The 12,433-nt window shown below is 48.8% G+C and overlaps 1 protein-coding gene across 1 annotated transcript; it reads left to right on the top strand.

Moving 5' to 3' along the window:
• The first annotated feature begins 249 nt into the window (after positions 1 to 249).
• zgpat (zinc finger, CCCH-type with G patch domain) lies at positions 250 to 6,595 on the top strand. Its single transcript, XM_030365751.1, has 7 exons — positions 250 to 575; positions 858 to 1,521; positions 2,009 to 2,142; positions 2,630 to 2,788; positions 3,871 to 3,993; positions 4,575 to 4,977; positions 5,845 to 6,595. The coding sequence occupies exons 2-7, from the start codon at positions 911 to 913 to the stop codon at positions 5,981 to 5,983; spliced, it is 1,569 nt and encodes a 522-aa protein (XP_030221611.1). The 5' UTR covers positions 250 to 575; positions 858 to 910; the 3' UTR covers positions 5,984 to 6,595.
• Positions 6,596 to 12,433: the final 5,838 nt, after the last annotated feature.

Below are 12,433 nucleotides of genomic sequence, written 5' to 3'. Positions count from 1 at the left end.
TCGTCCCGACCGCACAACACAACGTGGTTTCCGGTCATTTCGATTTATCTTAAGTAAATGTTCACAATGATAATTTACCTCATCTTATTTATCGATAAATGAGATAGTTTGGACTATATGTTTCAGTTTCTGTATAAATGATATTAACTGACTCACTTTATTCAGACGTATCTCCTTTAAACAGCAAATGCAATCCTATTTCAACAAGCCTCTGGACTTTTACTTTGAAAATACAGCTTTACTAAACGGAAATCGTGTTGTCACTACGGAAACTCGTGTTTTGATAGCTTTCTACTCCTGGCAGCACCGGTAGCTCCTCGAACGACCACGAATCGTGTCTGTAAACACAGACGAGCCCCTGTGATCGGGTGTGAACGATGTCGCTTTGGTCCCCCCGCGTCAGCTCCAAAGCCCCGGGAGGTCGAGTCGATGTGGTCGATGAGCTGAACACACCTCTGGACACACACCCTGGGAGGGAGGCTAGCTGCTAGCTGAGGACCCGAGGACCGTAGATGTCGCTGTTATACAAACGCCATGAATTAAACGTTGCACTACATGTCATATTTATAACACAGGTTTGTAATGACGTCTGCTGTGAATGGAGGTCAATTGTGTGTGGTGGTGAAATGAGAGCGAAGCTAAGGTTGGCCTAGCAACGCTTCTGAATACAGCCTTGTATTCACTAGCTCTATTGGCTAGCTAGTGAAGGTCTAAGATAATAATAGTCACTGAGGCTGAATAGATCAACTAAGCTGAGCACTGTCAAATACATTTCCAAACGTATAGGGCTCATCATGCACTAAAAAATGACAGTACAGACATCGTCCCTCTTGTGACCCTCTGTGTCGGTGTCTCAGGTACCTGACGTGGACGAGCGATAGCCACTGCAGTCTCAGCGGAAACACAAATCATGGACGAGGAGTCGTTGGAGGCGGGCATCACCGCCTACCGGGTCCAGCTCCAGCAGGTGGACACGGCCTTATCGGCAGGCCTGGACCCCAGCCACCAGGCGGACCTGCTGCAGCTCAGAGAGGACCTGGCCCAGCTGATAGAGCTGACCGAGGCCAGCCTGATCTCGGTGAAGAAGAGCCAGCTGCTAGCCAGCCTGGAGGAGACCACCGGTGGAGGGGTCGCGAAGCCCGGCGGGGACCACGAGGCCAACGGAGGCTTCGACCACGAGTTTGCTGCTTTCTACTCTGAGCTGGAGGGCCCTTCCGGGAGCAGCGCCGGCGGGAGGGTGAACAGCAAGGAGGAAGAGGAGGAGGAGAACGGTCATGATGATGACGGTGGTGGTGATGAGGAGGATGGTGCCGAAGACACGCTCAGCGGCACCAAGGTGCAGGCGCCGTACCGGACCACCTGGGGGACTCTGGAGTACCACAACGCCATGGTGGTGGGGCGCGAGGCGCCGGACGGGGACGAGGCGCAGGTCAGGGTGCTCTACGTCTACCCCACCCACAAGTCCCTGAAGCCCTGCCCCTTCTTCCTGGAGGACAAGTGTCGCTTCGAGACCAACTGCAGGTAGGCGTGCTCAGCCAGACGTCTGCCAACAGGGGGACGCGAGTTATATGACCTCTCCGGTTCGGAGAGGTTGATATGCCATCAGATTAACATTACATTTACAATTACATTTCATTTACATTTACATAACATTTACATTTAAGGCATTTTTTCAGATGCTTGCATCCAAAGTGACTTACAATAAGTCCATTTGTCGGAAGAAGGAGGCAGCAATATATCGCTGTCGGCACAGTAAGGATGTTCATAGAACCTAGAATTGCCAGATTACAAGCCAAAGCGACATATAATGATGAATAGCAAACACTTTTAAACACGGCTAAACAGATACAATGCAGGTAGGAGTCGAGGCCTTTCGGGATTAGAACCCCAAACCTTTTGTCTCAGAGTCGGACAACCTGAACCGCCGGACTCTGATCCCAGTGTTCCCTCCTGGGCTGACTGGTTCTCCCTCTGGGTGTGCTCCGGCGTCATGGGGCTCTCCCCTCAGGTTCTCCCACGGGGAGGTGGTGTACGTGTCGGAGCTCAGGCCCTTCCTGGAGCTGGACCTCAGCCACCTGCTGGAGGGGTCCTCCTGCCGGGCGCGCCACGAGGACGGCATCTGGTACCCCGCCCGCATCCTGGGTCAGCCACGCCCTCTGTGTGTGTGTGTGTGTGTGTGTGTGTGTGTGTGTGTGTGTGTGTGTGTGTGTGTGTGTGTGTGTGTGTGTGTGTGTGTGTGTGTGTGTGTGTGTGTGTGTGTGTGTTTGTACATACCAATTAAATTGTATGTATACATTTTACAAGGTTGATTTGATTTTATAGTGGTCGGCACCTGAAACATTAATATCTTGTTAACCACTAAATTGTCAAACCTTCCCGCATATTCTATTGTTTATTATTTATTGTCATTTGTGTGATGTATTGTGCTACAAAATCAAAGAGCCCATTCATGAACCATAAGGTTGCTTTAGGTCCCTCTCTCTTCTCTCTCCCTAAATGAGTATTGGTTATTTAAGGTCAGTATTGGTAACTTAAGTGTTGAGCTGCGTTCCCTCTCCCTTAGGTGAGTAAAGGTTACTTAAGGTCAGTGTTAATCTGCGTTCCCTCTCCCTTCCTTCCTCCTGTGTAGAAATTGACAACGGCTTCTACACTGTGAAGTTTGATTCCCTGTTACTGAAGGATGCGGTCGTCGAGGGCGACGGCGTCATCCCACCAATGAGAGAAGACGACCTTTCCTCGTCCGACTCGTCGGACCAAGACGATGACGAAGACAGCATCTTCGCCAAAGGTCTGTCTCGTTCTTTGTCCCTCTCTCGCTCTGTTAAGTTGTCTGTCTGCTAGGGCTGGGTATTGTCAGGTAATTCAATTTGATTCTTTAGGTCTTCATTCGATTCGATTTCGAATAGATATTGATCCAATTGCTTCGATATCGATTCAATAATGCGTGTAGATGACAAAAATAGCAAAATATTATTTAGAATTAACCATTTCATTGTGCTGCAACTAGCAAAAAAGGAATACACCTTGTGTAGTATTGTTCCTGAGCAAAACTTGCAGCATAAAAGTAATAATCATAAAATGGACAAATGTAAAAGGGCATGTACATTTATGCATACTCGCTTCTAGATTACAATGAATGAGTGTGCTTCTTTTTTTTGGGGAAATAATCGATTTCAAGAAAGTTCTGAATCATATCATCCTGTATAGCAATTCATTGTTGGCAGAATGTTGAATAAGGATGATGAACGATATGAAATGTGCACCGCTGGGACACGACTGAACAACAATAAAAAGTAAAAGGCAGTATGGGGTAAAGGCATCTCTCAGCATACACCACAACACCACCCCCATGGTGGAGCAGTGTGTACCTCATTAAAACAAGCCCTGGCTGGTATCCGCGTCTGGGGGAGCCCAGCTGAGCCCCCCCCCCCAGGAGCGTGTCCTCCTTAACTCCATTTGATCTGCACTGATAACTAATATCTTACTGTATTAATCATGATATCAATCTCTATTAAATATAATAGAATATCTTATTTGGTAGTTATTGATTTTCGCGGCGCTATTATCTTGGTGGGGGGGGGGGGGGGTTGTCTGTTCAAATTGATCTGCTCAAGATGATAGAAAACCTAATTAATCGAAGGGGTAGAGATATAAAACACAAAAGTACGATAATGCAACGGGGGGGGGTTACTGATCCCTCATCACCCGTTAACATCGCCCTCCCTCCGTCGTGTTCCAATCCCCCCTGGGGACTGGAGCCCAAAAGATCATAATGCTAAAATAACAATAACACACTGTAGTGAACGTTGTGTTTAAAGGTGCTCTTCAAATAAGGTGTGTTCTGATAATGATATTGGTGTGGTCTTGCAGTGGTCCAGGCCCACGCCGGGGACTCGACCACCACCTCCTCCGTTGACTTCGGGGGCTGGGAGGCCCACACCAGAGGCATCGGCTCCCGGCTCATGCTGAAGATGGGCTACGAGTACGGGAAAGGTAGGCTGCTCCAGGCCCGAGTGCTAAGGGGAGCGTGTTCCAGGCCCGAGTACTAAGGGGAGTGGGTTCCAGGCCTAAGTACTAAGGGGAGTGGGTTCCAGGCCTAAGTATTAAGGGGAGTGGGTTCCAGGCCTGAGTACTAAGGGGAGTGTGTTCCAGGCCTGAGTACTAAGGGGAGTGTGTTCCAGGCCTGAGTACTGAGTGTGTTCCAGGCCCAAGTATTAAGGGGAGTTTGTGTTCCAGGCCTGAGTACTGAGTGTGTTCTAGGCCTGAGTACTAAGGGGAGTTTGTGTTCCAGGCCTGAGTACTAAGTGTGTTCCAGGCCTGAGTATTAAGGGGAGTGTGTGTTCCAGGCCTGAGTACTGAGTGTGTTCCAGGCCTGAGTACTAAGGGGAGTGTGTGTTCCAGGCCTGAGTACTGAGTGTGTTCCAGGCCTAAGTATTAAGGGGAGTGTGTGTTCCAGGCCTGAGTATTAAGGGGAGTGTGTTCTAGGCCTGAGTATTAAGGGGAGTGTGTTCTAGGCCTAAGTAGTAAGGGGAGTGGTTCCCAGGCCTGAGTATTAAGGGGAGTGTGTGTTCCAGGCCTGGGGAAGCAGCAGGAGGGCCGCGTGGAGCCCGTCATGGCGGTGGTCCTCCCCAAGGGGGCGTCGCTGGACCAGAGCGCCGAGCTCAGCCAGCCCCGGGCCGCGCGCCGGGGCCCCCGCCCGGGGGACGGCCCCCAGCCCGGCCCCAAGAGGAAGAGGGCGCCGCGACCCCGGGCCCCCGGAGGCCGCCGCAACGTCTTCGACTTCCTCAACCGCAAGCTGGGGGACGGGGGCGCGGAGGGGGCGTCGGCCACGCCCTCCCCCGGCGCCGAGGCATACCGCGGCGGCGAGGGCGCTAAGCGGAGCCTCAACGTGCGGCTGTTCCAGGCCGCCGAGCGCGTCTCCCAGACGGAGCGCGAGATCCAGCGCATCACGGAGGCGCTGCGCAAGCGCGCCGGAAGGTAACGTGACCTAGCCTTGCGTACATAAGTGTACCGTAGCATAGCGTACCCGGGCCTAGTGTACCGAAGCATAGCGTATTGTACTGCAGTGTACAGAAGTTAACCGTAGCATAGCGTACTGGACCATGCCGTAGATAGCATACCCTAGCCTAGCGTAACTCAGTGTACTGTACAGTAGTTAACCGTAGCATAGCGTACTGTACCTCAGTGTACCGTACCGTAGCTGACCGTAGCGTAGCCTAGCGTCCCTCAGTACACCGTACCGTAGCTGACCATAGCGTAGCCTAGCCTAGCGTCCCTCAGTGCCCCGTACCGTAGCTGACCATAGCCTAGCGTACCCTAGCCTAGCGTCCCTAAGTGCACCGTACCGTAGATGACCGTAGCCTAGCCTAGCGTAGCGTCCCTCAGTCCACCGTACCGTAGCTGACCGTAGCCTAGCCTAGCGTCCCTCAGTCCACCGTACAGTAGCTGACCGTAGCCTAGCCTAGCGTAGCGTCCCTCAGTCCACCGTACAGTAGCTGACCGTTGCCTAGCCTAGCGTAGCGTCCCTCAGTCCACCGTACCGTAGCTGACCGTAGCCTAGCCTAGCGTCCCTCAGTCCACCGTACAGTAGCTGACCGTAGCCTAGCGTAGCGTCCCTCAGTCCACCGTACAGTAGCTGACCGTTGCCTAGCCTAGCGTAGCGTCCCTCAGCGCACCGTACCGTAGCTGACCGTAGCCTAGCCTAGCCTAGCGTCCCTCTGTGCACCGTACCGTAGCTGACAGTAGCCTAGCCTAGCCTAGCGTCCCTCAGTGTACCGTACCGTAGCCTAGCCTAGCGTCCCATCTGCGCACCGTACCGTAGCTGACCGTAGCGTGTGGTTCCAGGGACGTGTGTGTGGTGAAGCGTCTGGAGGAGCAGCTGGGCGCGGCCCGCAGCCAGCTGGTCTGCCTGAAGGCCCAGGAGCAGTCGGTGCAGACGCAGCACCGCAAGGCCGACACGCACAAGAAGATGACCCAGTTCTGACCCCGGAGCCCGACCCCCACCCCGCTGCCTCGGATCCTAGTGCCATTAACGGAGGGGACCCTACGACCTCCGACCTCTGACCTCAGGACGACCCCTTCCCCTCGCCCCTGGAGGAGGAGGCTGATCCGGAACGCCGGTGTTCCGGTGGTCCTAAAGACGTTTGTTTTTTAAATCGGTGAGCCGCTCTCGCTGGGCGTCAGGAATGGATTGTGAACGAAGAAGAGCGAAGTTCTTAACTACTCCACTCACTCATTTTTTTCGTCCGGTTGAATAAACTCTGTTGACGCCGGGGAGCGGCAGTGTGCGTCGAGATCCCCCCCCCCCTAAAGAAGGTTTTAAAGACGGATTTTCGCAGCCACCCACGCCTGTGTTGTTCGATACAGTCTTTTTTTTGCGGTTTTCAAACATCTCCACCCCATCATAAACTCAACCCTGGTCATCATGAACCCAGATTAACCCCCAAAAAACTGTCCTCGACGTCATCATCGTCCATCCTCCATCATCCGTTTTATCACGGTCACATGACCGTCCACATGATGCCCACACACGGCCTTTCGCTGTAATGTTTTTCTGTACATTGTACATAAAGATTGCAGAAAGCTTCCCTTGTCATCAATTGTACCATTTTTACGTTATGAGTTCTCATCCTTCCTCTCAGATCTGCAGTGTCCCTCAGACTTTCATAAGGGCTCTCTAACTTCTCTGTCAGGTTCATTATTATCAGTCGTCCAGTGGAGGTGTCACACCAAATTTGTACCGGGTGCCAAATTTGTACCGGGTACGTCATCCTTACGTAATCCATTCCAAACCTGCCTGGCAACAGACGATCGCATCTAATGACGTAGGAAGGTTCAAGAACATTCGCAAACTCGTTCATTGAGCGCGACAAGACAGATAACACTTATTTTACAAATTTGATTAAACAATTAAATGCAATACAAATATATAGTAAAAACAAGTGTTATCTAGCGATCCGTTATCTGTATAATGTTATTTCGTCTTTGGCAACATGAGCCCGAATGTTTTTCGAAACCTGCTTTATACACTCAGTTTACTAGCTAAATTCGATTAAACAATTACATACAATACAAATATAAAGTAAAAACAAGTGTTATCTAGCGATCCGTTATCTGTCTAATGTTATTTCGTCTTAGGCAACATGAGCCCGAATGTTTTTCGAAACCTGCTTTATACACTCAGTTTACTAGCTAAATTCGATTAAACAATTACATACAATACAAATATAAAGTAAAAACAAGTGTTATCTAGCGATCCGTTATCTGTATTATGTTATTTTGTCTTTGGCAACATGAGCGGGAATGTTTTCGGAAACCTGCCTGGCAACGGACAACCCCTTACGTAATCTGTTGTTCGTTGCCTGGCAACGGACAACTGATTACGTACCCGGTACAAATTTGGCAGCCGGTACAAATTTGGTGTGACAGAGGCCTTCGTCTAAAGCAGGGGTCTCAAACAACTTACCTGGGGGCCGCTGGAGGTAGAGTCTGGGTCAGGCTGGGCCACATCAAGTATTCCACAAAAAAAAGTAGCACAACTGACCCAATCTAAGTCAATGATCGGGCTATAATGAGATCACGTTGGCTATGTAATCACTGACAACAGGGGACATTTCATAGTGGTGGGTGGGAACCGGGACATTTTTAGCGTTCTTTGGCGTTTGACGGGACTCAGGACACGCAACTCAAAGTTAGGACTGTCCCCGAAAAAAACGTGAAATCTGGTCACCCTAGCACAAGTGATAAAAAAGCGTGGCAAGCGACTCAGCAAAATGTGCGTTTGACAACACGCGGGCCGCACTAACACTAAACTTTGTCAAGTAGGGGGCCACAAAATATCATCCCGCGGGCCTCAATTGGCCCCCGGGCCGCAAGTTTGAGACCCCTGGTCTAAAGCGACCTGCAGTCTCTCAGATCCATGTCCTTAAGGAGCAGGTGGGGGTTAAGGGTCATCCTGCTCTAGGGTGACTTCAGATTATATAGGGTAGACGCACTTGCATTCAAACCCAGGACCTTTCCACTGACCAGCCAGTCCCACCAGCAGATCATTGTGGTCATGCCTCAGCGTTCAAGAGCCCGTCTCCCTCTCTGGCTCTGAGACGGGGCTGTGTCTGTCTGTCTGTATGCTGTCTGTCTGCCGCCACGCTGCACTTTTATCAGACCTTGATTGGCTGCACCTCCCTGGCCTCTGGTTCCTGTCCCTGCAGGAAAGGTTGAAGTCGTGTTTGGTGGGGGGGGGAGGGAGAGGGGGGGGGGGGGGGGGGGTCTGTCACGGTCCGGACACAGTGAACACTGAGCCCTGAATTAAGGACCCATCCTAGAGACCTCGCTGCCTAGATACCTGGTAACCTAGCAGCCTGGATACCTAGCAGCCTGCACACTCTCTCTCTCTCAGCAAAAGTAGCCTTTTTTTCTTGGAGTGCTGTTGTGCTGAATGCAGTGAAATGTTTCATGGTTTAATAGGGTCCTCTGGGTGATGAGGTCCACACATACTCTCTCACATACACACATTCTCTCACACACACACGCACACACACATCCCAGTTTAAGTTGTGTGTTGGCTGCTACGCCTGGTCGCTAATATCATGAGGAAATGCGCACACTTTCACTACTATTCACTACTACTAAAGGCTATCACCCACAAACGCACTCACTTGTCCACAAAATGCCTTTTTTGCACACATACACACACACACACACACTCTTTCTCTCATACACACACTCTCACTCACACACATCTAGTTTGAGTTCTGTGAACGGTGTCTTTGGGAAAAGGTGATGGTATTGCTCATTGAACCTCACCTCCAGTGATGGTTCTGGTTGACTGAACGATCTCATCATGGGGAGGATCGGGGTCAGGGGACGAGGTTCTGTGTTCGATCCCCAATGTCCGCTGTCTAACCTGAAGGCTCCGTAGAGCCAGATGGCCCCTGACCCCGCCTGCACCTTACGGCCATCCCAGGTGAAACACAAGAAGCCCCTTAGGGATTGAGCGTCTGTTTGCCAAATGACTGAACTGTCAATAATAGTCACTGGGCGCCTAGAGATCTTATGATTTCCAAACGCAGGAAAAGGAAATGCTGGAACTATTATATTAACTATAATTAACCCACTTTTGGTCATCAACAGCTTAGGAAACATTCTGCTCTTTAAACTTACCATCATAGTATCATTAACGAGGTACCATCTACTCACTGATCACCAAAACCATAATTAGACCCTTTATCTGTGCCCTGAATTGATTTTGCGAAGGATTGCACGTCCTAATCTGGGAAGCAAATCAGGAAATGGAAATGAAATGACGTAAGGTCAGCCAGGTTTTAATTACAATCGTAATTATATGATTTAACTTTGTGCCTCGGCTTTCTGCACAGAACCAACAACCTCGCCTAAACCAAAGCCCATGAGCTGACGGTTCCATTGTGCTGTGTGACTTGAACAGCTCTGTTATGTTAATCAAACCCTAAACATTCTATCTTTTAATGAATCACGAAGACTGTGTCAATTTCATGAGGGGGCCAAATGCTCAACACATTGTGCTCACAGACGGACGAAGAAGGGCGAATGAAAACGAATGTCCCGCGAGGTCCTCAAAGTTCAACACAAAACAAAGGACAGCAGATCAGAGTCGGTAAAGTCGTGTTCATAGTTCACTGTCGGGGAATGCGGGTGTTTTAGTTTGACGGTTCAGGGTGCTGCTTTGCATATACCACTGCTCTTTGGGTGCACATCCAAACTGATATTCAAAACTGTTCAAAAGTTTGGGGTGACCCAGACAATTTCATGTTTTCCCTGAAAACACCCTTGTGTTCAACAGTTTTTAGCTGTGCTAACATAATTGCATAAGGGTTTTCTAATCATCAATTAGCCTTTTAAACGATGAGCTAAATGAGGTACCATTTGAACACAGGAGTGATGGTTGCTGGAAATGGGACTCTGTACACCTGTAGATATTCCATTAAAAATCTGCTGTTTCCAGCTAGAATAGTTATTTACCACATTAACTATGTCTAGACTGTATTTCATATAGCCTAAAAGCATTGAATGTTAAAATAAATTTATGATTCAATAGACTCGCATGCAATAATGAGTATTCATCATATACGAGTGTAGGCTACAAACGCAATGAACTATTTACAAGTGCAAAAACGCGAACATATCCTTTATTTTGCTGACAACTTCCTTTTTTTATCCCGATGAAAGCCTTGTAAGGAAAGTTCCTCTCCGTCTTTCTCATAGATTGCACCACCTTTCCCCGTCTTCGTTTAATGCAACTGCATCACCTTCTCTCACATGATCAGCATCTCGCGGATTTCACCGTCTCTCCAGTTAGGACTGCTCATGTTGATAGCGCTGCGTTGTCCCTAGAGACAACGCAGCAACACCTCTACCCAAGTCCCGCCCCTAGAACCGCGGAGCCGGTAAATATAATTGACATAATTATGAAACCGCCAATATGTGAAGGGTCCGGGAGGGTTAATTGGGGTGCGAACTCAGACCGGTTTATTACCTCGGTCAGTGTAAACGCACGGACCATGCCGGAGAAAAGGCGTGCATAAGAGGCGGGCTTATTTGGCAGTGTAAAAACGTTTATTGTATCACGTGGCCGACTAAAAGTAGTACTCCGTCCACCTTGTGGAAAGTTCCGTTTCCATATTGTGCTTCACTGCAATTTTCTGCCTCCTTTATTGTTTCTTTCCTCCGTACAGATCAATGCAGCACGAGTGCTGAGCCGTCTGAAATACTATAGTTTGTGTTCTGAGGTCGACGCTGAGGTCGTCCTGTTCGGCCGCGCAGGTGTAGCGTTACCTGGGTCATCACGCGCCCAGTCACGCACCCTCAGCCATTCACTCACACACAACCACGTTCTCATTCACTCATGCACTTCCTCGCACGCACACACACACACACACACACACACACACACACACACACACACACCACACACACACACACACACACACACACACACACACACACACACACACACACACACACACACACACATTAACGACGACACTTGCTCATAAACACACACACACTCCCTCCGGACCACCTCACACATGCACTCACACTCTTTCACTCTCTCCTGCACCCACTTACTCATTCACTCACTCACTCCATCACTCCCTCACAAACCCAATCACTCACTCCCTCAACCCCCCCCCCCCCCCCCCCCCCCCCCTCCCTCTCTCATTCCCTCCCTCCCTCTTCTCATTCCCGCTCCCCCTCCCCCACAACCCATCAGTGGCCGAGTGTTTAATCTTTTAAATTGATACGGATGCCCAGCATACGCATCATAAAGCCAGTCACTCAGATCAGTCAATACCATAATGCGCTCCTTTCCGCGGTAAGCACTTCAGCCCCCGACAATCGCAGACTCTCGGCCCTGGCGGTTTGTCCAGATTTCAGACACTAACAGATTTCTGGACTGGAAAATGCAGTGTTAATCTGATTCGATGATAAGTGTTATTTTATAAAGCCTTCTTTTACACCCGAGATTGTCTAGTCTTGTTATTTATTTTCTTTGACGATGGACAGCCCAGAGAAAGAGAGATTCACAAAGCTGAACACCCATACCATAGCATGACAGCAGCTCAAACTATTCCACCTACTACAGAGATGAATACTAAATAGAAATCCGAAAATGTGAAATATATAATGTTGCATCGTTATCGGCATTCAAATACCGAACTGATAAAACTCAGTTAGGCTATGTGTAGCTCTTTCAAACCGGGCAAAACGTAATATATTTCATACATTCATTAAACTACTCCATGCTCAACGCTGGGATTTGGAAGAAGATAAACGGGCAGACTAGTTCTTAATATGAGTGAACGCAAAAAGCTTCAATATCGGGAACATTGGAACATGGTTTGCTTTAGAAATCGCTTTAGAAAGATCCACATTGTTGTATGTTGATTCTTATCAAAGGCGGTATTAGACTACGTTGACATACTGGGGTAGAGGATATTGGATGGGTACAAAAGGGACCCTGCTTCTCCTTAGCAACGACACCAGGAAACCATCCTAATATTGGTTTCACTTTACTGTTTATCAGTTTCTCAGTGGCACGAAAACTCATTCAAGAAAAGCCTATGTTTAATTAAAAGTGATGGAATTGGGGAATAAGTTCAGTGAGAAATTAAGAATGGATTACCCTTTCTGAATTTCGTGATGAAAAGCAAAGAAGCAGGAAATTCGAGTTGATATATTTGAAGGTCAATGTTTTATTTTTGGTAGTATCTTGTTTAGAATAAATAATTATGTATAAATATTGGGTCATCATGCGGCATCTTGCTTAATATACACACAAAATAGTTCTTTATAGAAAGATAAATCTTACTTCTGCTGTGATTTTACATTTGGTGTATCGCGCTAAGTTTTAAATTTAATATCGTGACAGTATATGATCCCCACAAAATGTGTGTCC

Source organism: Gadus morhua, chromosome 1 (genome assembly GCF_902167405.1).
Source record: "Gadus morhua chromosome 1, gadMor3.0, whole genome shotgun sequence".
Taxonomy (NCBI): Eukaryota; Metazoa; Chordata; class Actinopteri; order Gadiformes; family Gadidae; genus Gadus; species Gadus morhua.
The sequence above is the reverse complement of the archived record's forward strand: the minus strand, read 5'-3'. Positions and strand labels throughout refer to the sequence as shown.